At 37.8% G+C, this 15,526-nt stretch overlaps 1 protein-coding gene across 1 annotated transcript; it reads left to right on the top strand.

Annotated features, from left to right (window-relative positions):
* The first annotated feature begins 1,668 nt into the window (after positions 1 to 1,668).
* LOC122780508 (atrial natriuretic peptide receptor 2-like) lies at positions 1,669 to 14,841 on the top strand. The gene is made up of 23 exons (XM_044043498.1): positions 1,669 to 2,123; positions 2,599 to 2,689; positions 3,584 to 3,716; positions 4,761 to 4,884; positions 5,411 to 5,515; positions 5,928 to 6,030; positions 6,814 to 6,959; positions 7,060 to 7,132; positions 7,689 to 7,833; positions 8,874 to 8,960; positions 9,081 to 9,224; positions 9,944 to 10,065; positions 10,813 to 10,957; positions 11,041 to 11,089; positions 11,176 to 11,283; positions 11,375 to 11,494; positions 11,618 to 11,711; positions 11,969 to 12,056; positions 12,189 to 12,328; positions 12,540 to 12,692; positions 13,205 to 13,303; positions 13,982 to 14,073; positions 14,323 to 14,841. The coding sequence occupies exons 1-23, from the start codon at positions 1,965 to 1,967 to the stop codon at positions 14,431 to 14,433; spliced, it is 2,631 nt and encodes an 876-aa protein (XP_043899433.1). The 5' UTR covers positions 1,669 to 1,964; the 3' UTR covers positions 14,434 to 14,841.
* Positions 14,842 to 15,526: the final 685 nt, after the last annotated feature.

Here is a 15,526-nt window from a genome sequence, read left to right as displayed (position 1 = left end):
TTGACGGGACGATATAAGAATTAGCCGTCTTTGTCATTCACTATATTATTGCGGTTTCAGTAAAATTCTTTAGATTCTTAAACTAAAACCCATGACAAAATAAGTCACAAGGAGTGTATGGTGGTGAGTCTGACAAGATTTTTTTTAGATTTTATGACATATTTATTTTTCTTCCATTCACAATAATAGAAATTCACCATGATTAACTTGAAGTGCTTTGTATCCCGATAATATCCTATAGTTTTCCATCGCTACATAGGACTGCATGACTTTTCATTTTCCCCGCCAAACTTCCACCGTGTCCTCCTCAATCTAACATCTACGTTAAAATGCTTTCTACCAAGCTCACATTATACACATGACGCAGCAACAGAAGAAAAGGTTCAACACTGTACATTTATCAAAAATAAAATGACTCAGGATGTTAAGACGTTTGGTTTATGTTTTGTGTTGGTGTTTGACTTCGATTACACTCGTGTGGTTTCAGTTAAGACCTTTGCTGTGTTGCACCGAGAACTGTATTGGAGTTTCTCTGTAGATCTGTCGTGACTGTCGCTGGCCCGCTCTGCTGTTTTCAATTCCCAAAAATATAAACTGTTAAGTGTTTGGTGTGGCTGCCCCCCTCTTTCTACAGCTGTGTTCTAATTATGCAGTTCTTGGAAATTCTAGCCAATTAAATTTCACAGATGTTCAGAAAATGCTGTCTCATGGTTTCTTCATAATCCTGGGGGAAACAGATTTTGGCTGCGATATTATAGTATTATAGTTCAGGAAAACTAAAGAAATAACGTTAATTAATTTAAAAAACCCAAACATAACTATCTGAAACCAAATTGTGTGTTTACAAAATTAGCTAAAACTAAATAAATGTGCTTAGTTTTTGTCCTAATCCTTTTAGATTCATATTTATTTTTCTCTTCCGGCAATTTTGAAAGCTTGTGTTTGAGATACAATACTTATCAGAACTAATAAAAAACTAGCAAACCCGCTCTAATTTCTTTTTCTTTTTTTTTAAGTCAAAACTAAAACGAATAAAAAAACTATTATAACCTTGGTAGTGTTGGGGTATTAATGTGAGCTCTTGTGTCATTTATGTATTAATGTAAAATCTTTTTTATTTGTATGTCACCACTAAGTGGAACTTGACTCAGACTCAACCTTGATGACATTAATACTCAACTCATACTCGACTCGAGGTTTAGTGACTAAAACACTATAGAGAACAGTCACCAACATTGCACAGATAACAACATTTCATTATTCGTAGGCTCTTGATACCTAAAAATCAAAACATATAGACACTCACCTGCTACTTTATTAGGTACACCTGTTCAACTGTTGTGAATACAAATATCCAATCATCACATGGCAGCAACCCGCGATGGGTTGCTGCCATGTAGGCATGTAGTCAAGATGGGGTTCTGGAGTTCAATGAAGCATCAGAATGAAAAAGATGATTTAAGTGACTTTGAATGTGGCATGGAGGCTGATCTGAATATTTAAAGGGAGCAACTTGGGCAGCCCAAGGCCAAGGAAAGGAATTGGGTTTGTAACTGGAAGGTCACTGGTTCAATCTCGGGAAGGGCCAAGGGCTGTGTGTGTTCACTACTGGTGTGTAATAAGTATATAGTGGAGGAAAAAAAATACTATTACTAATTGGTGTGTTTGTGCAAAAAATCCTGCTGATCCATTGGAGGTGACCACTCCTAACATTTTCTCAGGTGTGTTATATGTACCTATGTAGCTAACAAAGTGACTGTTGAGGAGCAGCTGGAACCAGAGCTCTGGTGGTGAGTTCAGGTGCAGCAGAAACCTGTAGGACAGCAAAGGTCAGTTGAAGCACGTTGTGAACAAGAACATGGTCAAACAGTGATTGGAGAGCCTCTTCTGCTGATTGGACAATTAGAGACAAGGAGACACACATTTGAGGAAGGGTACTATAACACACACACACACATGCACACATGCACACACACACACACACACACACACACAGACAGAGGAGGGGGGGTCGGGGATATGGTCATTCACCCGTCAGTCAGTTTGCAGCAGGTCTGGCCATGGCAGCAAACCTCCTCATGGCTTTTTGGATCACTGCATCCTTTTCCCTGTATTTCTCGTTGGTAAGTCATTCTTTATTACACACAAGGTGGATTGCAAACAGTTTAAAATGGGCTTTTAAAATTCACGTTTTTATCTATTGCTTATGAATTCCGTTGCTTTGTTGTCTTGTCAGAAACACTTGCTGCTGTGGGCATGTGATCTTGTGGTTTTTTGGTGCATTGCCTCTTTATCTTGCAGGGCTGATTTTCTACATTATGAAATGTTTGGCTGTTTTTCTTTGCTGTAAAACATAACACAGTGATTTTTTTTATTTGCCCACCGTCGTGGATGGGATGTTGGATTCTTTTTGATTTTACTTTTTATCTCAGTGGCTCAAAAACTCTGCAGATTTGAGCATTTCATTTATGTATCACCTTTTATCATGGACTGTGGCACTGTATTAAAACATTTTATTCACATTAGGCTATATTATGTTCCGTGTGCATACATGCAAAGGGAATCCTTTATATAAAAAGCTTCCTCTCTGTAAAGCAGGGAGTAAATGGCTGGCATGATCTGGACAACACAGAGTTCGATTGTTGGCCGCTCAACAGTCCAAATGATTACAACATGATTAGTTGTGGTGGTAAGTGCTTTTATTTTTGCATTTGCTTGCCTGTTGTTGTGTGTCATTGCAGGTGAAAGCAACTGTTCTGATGATGTACATACACAGTACAAATAATACAAACAACAACAAACAGAACACTTATCTGGTTCTCCCTGTGCCTATAATGTATAAGGCAATTTCATTTTATCTGTATTTTACACTCATATAGACATATTATCATTGTCATTATTTAGACATATTGACATCATCAATCTTACAAGATGTTGTGATTCTTGTCATTTACACAACGTGCGACAGTTTACTGTCAGCAGTGAAAATACAATCAACAAAAATGTAAAGATTTCCTATACTTTTGTATTTTGTATTTTAAACACTGGTATTAATTTTTAAACTCTATCTACGGTGTTCAATTAGTCCTAACTTTTAGTCTTAACAGCAATAATGCTCCCAACTACTAGAAAATAAACCTGTTATGTGCATACAGTAAATTATTATTATTTAGGATTTATTTATAGTAAAGCATTATATTTAGCATTTATATATTTGTTATGTGTGGTGTAAAAAACATTTAGAAGGGTGCTGTATCAATCAAAAATCTTAATAAACAAATCTTAGTGCTTCCCATTCAAAGGATATTCGTTTGTAAGCGCCTGTTGTGCCTGAAATGTCATCAGCATAATAAATGTCCTATGAATAGGAGCTCTACATTGTGTCACACTTTACTGTAACGTCACATGTTTTCCTGTTCCAGGCTGAAAAGGAAGGAGTCTACATTGGTACAGAAATAATTATGGTGACTTAGGAGGCGCGGCTCCATAATTTATAACAACCTGTGCAAATATGACGTGTTGCGTGCATATGTGCTGTCTGGATGTGCTCAGGTGAGGTAAATGTGTGTGTGTGTGCTTACAGGTCTGGAAATGGCGTGGGTGCATCGACCCCCGGAGAAAGTTACCAACGGGGAGGAGTTCAATGTCACATATACAGTGACGGCGTCAGATTCCTTCTACGAGTATGCAGTCAGGAACAAGATCTTCCAGTTTAGGTGAGTGTGTTACATAAACACACCTGCAACCCTGCCATGCCCCTACACACACTCAGGTTTATACAGCGATCCGTCTAATGACACTGTATCAGTCTTCTATAAAATACCTAAAAGGGATACTTGAGTAAATGTACAAGTATCTCTAGAAAATGCCTTCTGGTAGAAGCTGAAGTCACTTTTTAATAATATTACTTAAGTAAAAGTCTTAAAGTATATGACACTTACTGTACAGTATTAAAAGTAACTTTCTGATATGTACAAGTGAGGCGTAAGGATTGAGCCATGGTAGCTGAGTGGTAGGGTGAGTTGTCTTCCAACTGGAAGTTTGTGGATTCAATTCCTGACTCTGCTAGTCTATACTGTATGTGTCCTTGAGCAAGACACTTAACCCCATGTTGAAGTGTGTGAATGGGTATGAAAGATGTGTGAATGGGCGAATGGCAAAACTGAAAAGCTTTTTATAAATACAGACCATTATCAACTCCTCTTCTGATTTTATTTGGTAGTAACGAGTAACAAAGATAGTTAGAGGAAATGTAGTGGAGTAAATGTACAAGTTGCTAGAAATATAAATAACAAAGTGAAACACAGATATGTATTTGTACACAATGAAGTATTTGTACTTTGTTACATTACAACACTGCACTGTATTGACTTCCATGCATTTAGACGGCCTTATCCCTGACCTTAACCATAACCAGTCAATGTCAATGTCAGTGTTAATGCCTGGCCTAAGCCTTAACTTTAACTTCAACACAAGTTTAATCTAAGCCTTAAACTTAACCAGTTCCTCAGAAATGAGGGTATATGTTGTTAGGACCTGGTTTTGGTCTCCGTGGCGACTCGTGGTCAGTGTTTATACCAGTAAAGGTCATGAAGAGGCCACAAATACAAAGGTACACACAGACTCGCAACTGTTGAGCTCAAACAAAAACAAGCGGATCTCCTTGTTTTTGTTTAATCCTCTATTGTAAATATCATCGTGTCACTTCATCATCTTGTGTCAATTGATTTGCTTGTCGTTCTGCCCGTCTTCACTTCTAGCGCCGCCTCCGAGGCAAAGAGGTTCTGTCATGAGCACGAGTGCCCGTCAAACTGGAACAACGCTAACGAAATGAACTGCTGTGTGTATCACGCCAACATCCACTCCTGTCCCCTCGGCCTCATGGTTGGTATCTCCCGTCGGTGCGTCACACTGTGCGTGGCTCCATCCTCCTGACCACTCTGACAGTATCTTTTCCTCCCAGTATAATAAATCATAAGTGCAAGCAAATATTACATTTCTACAGCTGTTGTTGTGTCATCTATTCATGTTAATTTGTGAGGAGTGCATTGCTTTGCATCTGTCAAGCATTCATGAATGACTTCACAATAACGTTAGGATCATAGCTAAATAAAAAATGTTCATCAGTTCTTTTCTAAATCTGTGATTATGGTTCAGAAAGGAATATAGTGCTGTATCTTGTCTTTAGAGCTGCAGATTTTTTGTCGTCATTATTATTCTGTGTCTGTTATGTCCATCTGAAAACAGGTTCTGTCAAATGATACAATAAAAATCGACTGAGAGAGAGTTTCTGTGTGTTTATCCTGTCCAACTGCTGAGTGACTGAGTTTCTTTTCAGCACCACAATTCACTTTTCAAACTTTTTTTCCTCGGCACTTTGTAGAGAACATTGTTTTCTCTCTCCTCGCAGAAACAAGGCGGAATTTGTGGCCCGTGGATTCCTGACGATGGTAAAATAGTGACTCACACTGTTTCCAAAGCAGGCAAGATGGCACAGAAATTCTGGACTTCAAAGGTGAGCAGAACCAAACAAAAGAGTTTAAAAGAACCCTTAATTTCTAACACGTGCTGAGCTTCGATGATCATTTATCACAGAATCACTGTGCTGGTGATCATATGTATTTCATTTGTATAAACACATTACATTCGGTATAAACCCTTTGTGGCTGAAAATAAAAAGAGATATGGTTTTGATCAGAGTGAAACATCCTCTGTGTCGTCTGTTATACTGCTGAGTCACAACAGCAAATGAGGAAAATACATTTCTCTTCCTTATGAAATGATTGTAATTTAAAACTACAGACAAGGGAGTGAAAAAAAGGATAAAAATATCTGATCTACTTCTTTTCATCCTCTGATAAAACAATACATTTGTTGTTCCATCAGAGGACGACAAGGAATAATTTGTCACCTGTTTTCTCATCCAGGTGGTGCTGATCCATGTGGGAGTCACCTCGATCATTGCTCATATCAAAATAGGACGGATGCACGCAGCACTGGAGTCCAAAGTACTTGTCGTCAGTGCCCAAGGTCAATACACATGCACAAAATGAAAAGATTATCCAGGATTATAGTCTAAATACTTTGTTTTATCACTCAGACAAAGAGTCTTGTTTACTTCCAGACACAGGGACATTGACCTTGCACTAACATAGTCTGGATTTCAAAATATCAGCCACGCTCTCAGCTGAGCAGCAAACATACAAGTACTTTTGTTCTTTCTGGCATAAACTTTGATAAGTAACATAACCTTCAGTATTTATTCCTTCCACTAATATAGTAACTGCCCTTAAAACATTGTGAACCTCAGTGGTAATTGCTCTGTGTTAAAGAGACAGTGCAGGGTTTTTTTTGAAGAAGGGGTTATGGGCCTGAGACACACCGTCTCATCGGTCAGGGAAATGATTACTGACCATAGAGCTGTGTGAATACAGCTGGCACAGAGATTTTTTCAGTTGTACTTTTATGAGACTACAACAAATGTTCTCTCTGCTGTCTCCATACACATCAAACCAGTGCGTAAATTGTGTTCTGGTTCTTTTGTCTCTCTCCAAACTGGTTGAATGGTGTCAACTCTATAAAACCCCTGAACTATCCCTTTAATCACAGTTTTTAGTCTGGAGTAGAGACTACATTTATTCATATTATGTTCTTTACTTAATTACAAATATTAATAACTTTTTCCAGAGTGCTACCAAGTTTACACTGCATAAAAAAAAGAAAAGAAAGAATATTCACATAAATTACAATAGATTGTCATTTCCTTCCTTTGCTTTAAATAAAGTTAACGTGTTGAATGTATGACTATTTCAGTGTGCGGCGATGACGTGTGTGAGCTGGAGGAGAACTGTCTCACCTGTCCTGCAGACTGTGGCATCTGTCCAATGTCCATCACTATCAAAATAGCCATCGGACTTCCTGTCGCCCTCTTCAGCAGCGGCTTCATCCTCACCATGGTGGTGAGTCTGTGCAACACGGGCTCACAGAAAACACACAGAAAACACACAGAAACAAGTTTTATATACACTGATTATTTCATTTTTATTTGCTCCTGCACAGTGGCTTCAGTACCAGAAACAGAAGATGTTTTGGGATGAAAGCTGGATCATCAGCTACAAGAACATAATATTTGGTAAAAAAACAAAAAAAAAATCCAAATGGCTTTGTGGATATTTATAGTTAACTGTTGTGTCCTGTACTACTGTAATCATCTATAGTAAATTATTGTAAATCAAGAGCTATTTACTGTACGATTACATTTTACCACATATTAATGGGATTTGGCAGTAATGTCCCATTTAAATACCATATTTTACTATAACTTCACACTAATGCCATATATTTCTGACATGAAGCAGTCGTTTTCTGTTTAAATACTGAAAAAAAACCACACAGCACTCCTGTTATAGCCACACCTTTATAATAACAGTATTGTAGCGTAAATTATTACACTTTTTCTGTAAAATCCTGGAAATAATTTGCTGATAACTTAAACGAATGTTCACCCTCTTCAAGTAATATACTGTATGTTATCTATTGTATCTGTAGCTGATTTAATGTTCTATTTTTTTTACATATTAGGTAAGAGAAGTTAAGCATGTTTTTACGTGTAGGTCATATATTTTATGTCTCAGTATCTCGGAATTTCAACATTCACACATCCATGTCTGACATCAACATTTCTGCAGGTAGAGAATGCTGGATGGGCATGGGCAGCACCATCAGCCAACAGTGTGCCAAGAGTCAGTCCACCATCAGTCGAACCACAGACGTCACTGTGTGCACTGGACTCAGCAACTCCTTCAAACCGGGATTCATCCAGCCAGGCATATAGTACGGAACGCTATTATTTGCTTTAAGATAAAACACAACACAGGGTGGAATGAAATAGGAAAAGACTAGAGTCAAGAGGTTAAAACCCTGTTTTAACCTTAAAATAAACAAAATGATTTTTAGCTTGGGTTATGATGCAGTCTTTTCCTGAAAAATCACATTAGCATACAAATAAGTATTCAGACCCCTTGATGTTTAGTTCAGGTGTCTTTTCATATTTATATTTCTCTTGTGGACTGGACTCATTCAATTTACTGGCCTTTATGAAAAGTCAATAACTGGTAACACTTTACATTACAGTACATTAACAACATTGTAATGGTATGGTAATAATGTATATGGTAATAAATTGGAACAAGAAGGTATTATTATGGTAATGCCATATTTTTACTAATGCAATTCACAGATTTATTGTCAATTTTTATCTTCTCTTCAGTGAGAGGTTGAATGTAAATGAAGATGAACCCACTATTACAATGTTCTATCCTTTCTCAGGGAATGTGAGTCAACAACTGTCACAGCAAAACCATACAGTTTCTAAAGTAATATCCGGGAAACAACTTGTAATGAATATTAACATAACATAATACTTCTAATAATAACAACCATACTCATAACACAGCAATACCATATTGTTAGTGTAATGTCAAGTGTTACCCAATAAATAAACCATGAGATGGGAGGAGGAATGAAGGTGTCTATGAATGAGCAGTGGAGAAGCTTGTCTTCCAGCCAGTTCTATCTCTGGCTTGGCAGGTCTTTATGCCAGTGTTGCAAGATGTTTAATCCTACATTGACTGATATATTCAGTGACGGAATATATTACTGACTGAATATAGTATAATCCTGGTGCCAGGATACATGGAGCGGGAACATGTAGGCCAATACGACAATAAGAGAATAGGAATCAGGAAAAAAAAACTGAAGAAGAACAGAATATTCAGAATATATATAAAAACTGAACTAAGGGAAAGATGTTCTCAATATGCTGTGAACATGAGTGGATATTTAAGTTTGACTTTACCCTGACTGTCTTGCAGTGATGGGAGGACGGTGGCAGTGAAACACATCCAGAAGAAACATTTCACTCTGTCCAAAATTATCAGGAAGGAGGTGAAAGAAGTCAGGTGAGGAAACACCTTCATGGAGAGTCAAATGAGGAAGGAGGACGCGTTTGACACATTCGTCAAATCACGTCATAATTCCCAATGTTTGATACATGTGACTTTTCGCAACTGTCAATCCAGACAACTGGACCATCCCAATCTATGCAAGTTCATTGGTGGCTCCATCGAGGTGCCGTACGTGTGCATCATCACAGAGTATTGTCCCAAAGGAAGCCTGTCTGATGTCCTGCTCAATGATGACGTCCCCATCAACTGGGGCTTCAGGTCAGATGATGTCACATTCAAACAGATTTTCTGTGTTTTATGTACTGTATATACTCCCCTTTTCAGATGCAGTTGAAAACTATTTTTGTGTTTTTTTTCTTTACTTCTAAATGGGTGAAAAACATAATGAGGCTATAAAGTGCAACACAATTCAAAAGCTCACTTTTCCAACAACAGACTCCACAGTCCATAATGGCGGAGGTGGAACGAGTACTGAAACATTCTACTCAAGTAAAAAGCACTACTATTTTGATAAAAAATGTTTTACTTAAGTACAAGTCAAAACACTGGTCTAAAAATGTACTGAAGTTAAAGTAAAAAAGTAGCTCATAGTAAAAAGAGTTTCTTGTGTTGTGCAAAAAGCACAAGGGGACACAAATCTCACGTGTATTGTTTTTAATTAACAAACCTTCACAAATTATTGCTATGCTGACAAAATAAAATATTTAAACACATAATGTATCAGTCAACATGGGTCAAAGGTCACTCACCTGCCAAAGTTTTTCACGCAGTAACGGATGTGATTTAAAATGTACTACAGTACAAGTACACAAATTTCGACTCAATTACAGTGAGTATAACGTGAGTAAATGTAATTCATCACTTTCCACCTATATGTATATATATATATGTGTGTGTGTATGCGAGTATATATAGTAGTGATTATATTTGGCATAAATATTATATATAAATAGAAGAAGTTTCTTCTGCTTCTGCAGACTTTCCTTTGCCACTGACGTCGCCCGCGGGATGTCTTACCTCCACCAGCACAGGACGTTTCATGGGAGGCTTCACACCAGGAACTGCATCATTGACGACCGCTGGGTGTGCAAAATCTCAGGTAACAATAAATAAATAAATAATAAATAACAATGCTAATTAAACCTGATTCTGCATCGTAAACACCAGAGTTGTGGGGTACAGTATTTTACCTCCATTTATGCAGAAAGTGTATTTGGAAGAAACAGTTAACTGATTAACTCAGCTTGACAATTTGTGTCAATATGCAACTTAGAGGAATAAAATAAACGTCATTTACACAACTCCATTTCACACAAAAACCAAAAAACAGGAAAAGGCTGGAGCCCAAGTCCTGTACATACAGTACATGAGAAAAGCTACACAATACAATAGAAAGGAAAAACAAGACTCCAAATTATAGTTCTTTATTATTTTACATTTTAAAGCTTTTTTGAGATATAATCCATTTCATAAAACCATCAGCTGGTTTTAATTGAAAACATTGGTTCTCACTTCACATGTTTTATAGATACACAACCTTCTTAAATTTACTTTCCTTGACTTGAAAAACACCTGAATACAATTGGTAAATCTTTTATTCCTATCTCAAAAAACTCCACAGTTTTAAATACACAATGTCTAAAAAAATAAATCAAGTGCAGTAATAAGCAATTTATTTGTACATTCATAGTCAACCTTTTTGTTCATTTATTCTAAAATCTCTTTTAGAATAGGTATTGTGTCTATGTTTACACGTTTTCATACACAATTGAAATCACACTATTATGAAGGGAAGAGAACGGCCTTCATCAGTGAACCCTGTGTGTTCTTGTGTGTTTGGCTCCAGATTTCGGGCTCATAGCCTACAGGAAAGAGGACTTTGAGGCCTTCAACGGTGGCTTCAACTGTGTGGATATAAATCGTATTTACTGTGCTCCAGAGGTACTGCTGGGAAGCGGCTCCAGTATGACACCAGCAGCAGACATCTACAGGTGTGTTTGAAGCAGAGATCATTTTATACTGTTGGATAAAAGATGTAGAGATTAAACATGTGAGATATCCTTTCTCTCCTCAGCTACTCAATGATTCTGGTTGAGATTGCAACTCGCTCTGACCTCATTTCAGTGAGTATGACAGCCTTCTCCCCACAGATTACAAGGTTCTGTGTCTCTTTGATCTTTGCTTTGTGACCAGCAGTTCTCTTTCACAGGAGCAGGCTGAGGGAGTGAAGATGGACATCATGTGGCGCCCCCCTCTGCCTGAGGTCAAAGCAGGGAAGGCAGATACCGACTGTCCCAGTGAAGTCCACTACTGTGAGGTACGACTATGAAAAGCAAACATGGTCATACTTGTCAGAGGGCATTATAGTGCAAAACTCACTCAATGATAATAATCTATTGTCTGAGCAGCTCATTAAGAAGTGCTGGTCCCACAACGTCACCATGAGGCCCACGTTTGAGCAGGTGAAAAAGATGCTCGACAAGATGAACCCACATAAAGTCAGTCCAGTGGACATGATGATGAACCTGGTAATGAATGACCCTCTGAAACGTGGTCAAATAGAATATAAACATTCATGCAACAGGCTATGCCTATTAGAAACTGTGCAGCCATCTGGAGTTTGAGACACAAACACGGTTGTTTGACTGCAGATGGAGAAGTACAGCAAACATCTGGAGGCCATCGTGGCAGAGAGAACACAGGACCTTCTTCAAGAGAAACAGAAGACGGATCGATTGTTGTACAGTGAGTCACAGTCTCAGTGTGGAGTGGTGTCGCACGATGATTCAATCAAAGCATAATCTTGTTGTCCAGGTTTTATGAATTTGTTCATTTGTTGTTGATACATGACAAACTTTAAAAACATCTCACATATGCCAGTGTGTGTGATAATAAAAGAAACTCAGCTGTCTTGGCTGCCATCTAGTGGTGCAAATGTCTCTTCTCTCCTGAGTCATACTGTATTATACAGTCACTTAGTTATTAGTTGTCCATGTGTGCAGGTATGCTGCCCAAGCCCGTTGCTGATGACCTCCGTCAAGGTCGAACAACAGAAGCTCAGAGCTTCTCCAACGCCACTGTCTACTTCAGGTTAGCAAAGACCAAATAAATCTGTTAGATTCTGTGTTGGTAGTGGGTTTTATGCTCTAATTATACTTTGATGTTTTACATTCAGTGGATAACCTAGAGGAGACTAACACTGTTTTTGCTCCACCACGACAGTGATATTGTTGGATTTACTCAGCTGTCTGGTGCCAGCACCCCCCACCAGGTAGTGGACTTCCTTAACCAGCTCTACACCACCTTTGATGACATTATTGACAATTACGACGTCTACAAAGTGGAGACGATCGGCGATGCTTGTAAGTAAGGATGTTGACATTACATTTGCAGATAACTCATCAAATCTTATTAAGTTTTAAGAAGAAGAAAAAAGGAGAAATAACAACAACATGAAGACTGAGCAAATAAAACAGACATAACTTTTTTCCTCTGAGGAGAATGTTTATTATCAGTGAACCTCTCCCTCTTCCTGTATTGTCCCTTATCATGAAATAATGGCTAATTATCCAGACATGGTGGTCTCTGGGGTCCCTCAAGAAAATGGCATCAATCATGCTGGAGAGATAGCCAGCATGGCCCTGGATCTCGTCAGCGTCTGCCACAATTTCAAGATCCCCCACAAGCCCAACACACAGTTAAAGATCCGTGCTGGCATCCACTCAGGTACTGCAGAACATCTCTGTGCATCCATCAGCACCTCATCAGATTATCTGCCCACATCCTGCAATGTGTCAGACACACACACACACACACACACACACACACAGTCTGTATTCCATGACTTCAGAGGACATTGCATTGACTTACATTCATTTCCTGGAGACTTACTCTGACTTTGCATCTCTACAGTGTGATAACAACACTTAAATGCTACTGTATAATGGCCTTGTTAGGACAGAGGAACGTTTATAACATCACATCACTCACTACATGTGTTATCCTTTAGTGTTGTTTTAAAAGAACTGAAGAACTATCATCTTTGATCTCAAATTGCTATCCACACCACATGCTACTGTCAAAACATATAGGATGCCTGTTGATTCATTTATGTGTTAATTTTTTTATTAACTTACATCATGAAGATGCTGCTTTGTTTCCAGCAGATCTTACTCCAGCTTACACATGCAGTATGTTTAACTAACTCTGTTTATAATTCCTGCTGTGTATCCTGCCAGGACCTGTTGTGGCTGGTGTTGTTGGCACCAAAATGCCACGTTACTGCCTCTTTGGAGACACTGTCAACACAGCGTCACGGATGGAATCAACCAGTGAAGGTATATTAAGAGGAGGTTACCCTCAAAATGAACCAGAATCACAAGGAAAAAAAAACTCCAAACAAAAAGATTTTTCTTTCATTGTGAAAAGCTAGGTCATTTCAAATGCATCAGAAAGAGTGGATCATTGAAGCAATGTGGATGATTACGTATTAAAAGGTAGCATTCAGGTGTCTCAGAAGTTTCTTGATGTCACTTTTAGGTGATTGAGAAACTTTTTTCTTTTTGTTTTTTTGAGTTTTTTGTCACACTGAAACAAAATTAATTCTGGAAGTATTGTAGACAAGTGTCAAAATATGAGACCACAGTAAAAGAAAGGAAAATAAACTAGTCAAAGACTGATGTTAATTTAGGGTTGGGTTACATTTGAAACCAACATCTTTCTCAGTTATTAACTGTTTGATTATGGTATGTCTAATAATGAAGAATCTACACTTTTAAGAACGATTTTTTTTATATGATAGATAAAATTTGGCTAAAAGTCTGGAGAGTTTTATAAGTGAATCTAAGTCAGAGTCATTTTAGAGGAAATTTTGTGTCTTGCACAATTTCTAATTGACAAATGAGCAAATTGCAAACTTGGTATCAAAATTGTCAAAGAAGAAAGGTAGGTAGGTAGGTGGGAAGGTAACTATATGATATCACATGTTTTGTGCTTGTTTATCATTGCATCTGCAGCTCTGAAGATCCAGGTGAGTGGTGCCACAGCAGACCTGCTTCACACACTCAGAGGTTACGTACTGACCTGCAGAGGAACACTTAACGTGAAGGTAAGAAAACACTGTGGACAAAAGCACGTTTAACTCAAGGCTGTGCTACATTTCTGCTAATGTACGAGTCTGAACATGGGGCTTGGAAGTTTTGCAAAATTGTTGATAGCTCTCAGACCACTCACGTTTCTCTCTTTGTTTGGGAAATATTTTATCATTCGGCTCCACTAAGACCTCTTTTTGGGTGTTGCCAAACATTTTTTTGCAATAACACTCCAACCTTCTACTGTTTTCCTGACCATCCCACAGGGAAAGGGGGACATGACAACTTGGTGGCTCGAGGCAAAGAGAGACAATCACACAGACCCACTGCTCAGATCGTCTGAATCTGGAGGAGTCCCAGTACCAGTCAGTAACTGAACCTGGAGATAGACCCATGGAAGGACAGTGTGTAAAATGTAGTGACATTCAATGGAGAAGTTGCATGTTGCAGCTGAATATCCGTCATCCGTAGAGTAATGTAAAACAACTGTTCATACAATTCACAAATTAAGTATTTTATCTTCAATTTCTGCCAAATAAAAATAATTTCCCCAAGATTTTACACACTGGACCTTTAAATGTGATGAGAAAAATGTGTATGAAATGTAGATAAGTGTACGTAGATATTTAAATTGACCAGTTGATGGAATAGTGCTTGTGACTGTGTTCATTATCATAGTGGTGTTCATTATAGTTCTATCTCTATGAGCAGGAGTCACAATGAAAAGCAAACCATACTACTACTACTACTACTACTACTAATACTAATAATAATAATAATAATGATAATAATAAAGGAAATGCACAATATCTACAAAAACAAAAAATCCCAATAACATTTGTAACATGATTGCCGAGGACATGGTTATGTATACTTTGCACTTGTTGTGAAGAATGTATAAGAATATGCAGAACAAAAGTCAGAGCTGTCACATATTGTCATAATATTATGGTATGTAGCTTTAAATTTGTAGCTTTGCAATCTGAGGCACTTTTTTCTGTTTTCTGATCAAGTAAAAGTTGTGATATTCACTGCCTGAAATGTACGACAACTCTCACTTATAATGAGTCAAAACTGTTTTCACTGCATTTAAATAGACTTTTTTAAAGTGGATGTACAACTAATTTGGTATAATTGTTTTATTAATGCTTCACCAACTCAGAAAGTAATTTAACACAAAACATTTTCATTTTGTAAAGTTAGTAGTGTTTGTAAACTATTACTGTGGAGTGCCATGGTTGACTTGATGTATTGTTCAATGTATAATTTACATTAAAGTTTCTCCGTAATTAGGGTGGGGCTTGCGATTCTCTCTCTCTCTCCCTACAAGTTTTAAAGGGTGATTCCTCCAAATGTGAAATCAAAACATGACAAAAAAAAGTCATAGTTTAGTATGTCGCCCAAAATGTGACAAAAAAGTCATAGTTTAGTATGTCGTTCAAAATTTGAAAAAAAAGTCATACTCTAGTA

This window comes from Solea senegalensis, linkage group LG14 (assembly GCF_019176455.1).
Source record: "Solea senegalensis isolate Sse05_10M linkage group LG14, IFAPA_SoseM_1, whole genome shotgun sequence".
Taxonomy (NCBI): domain Eukaryota; kingdom Metazoa; phylum Chordata; class Actinopteri; order Pleuronectiformes; family Soleidae; genus Solea; species Solea senegalensis.
Note: the sequence above shows the minus strand (reverse complement) of the source record. Positions and strands in the feature narration are given on the sequence as shown.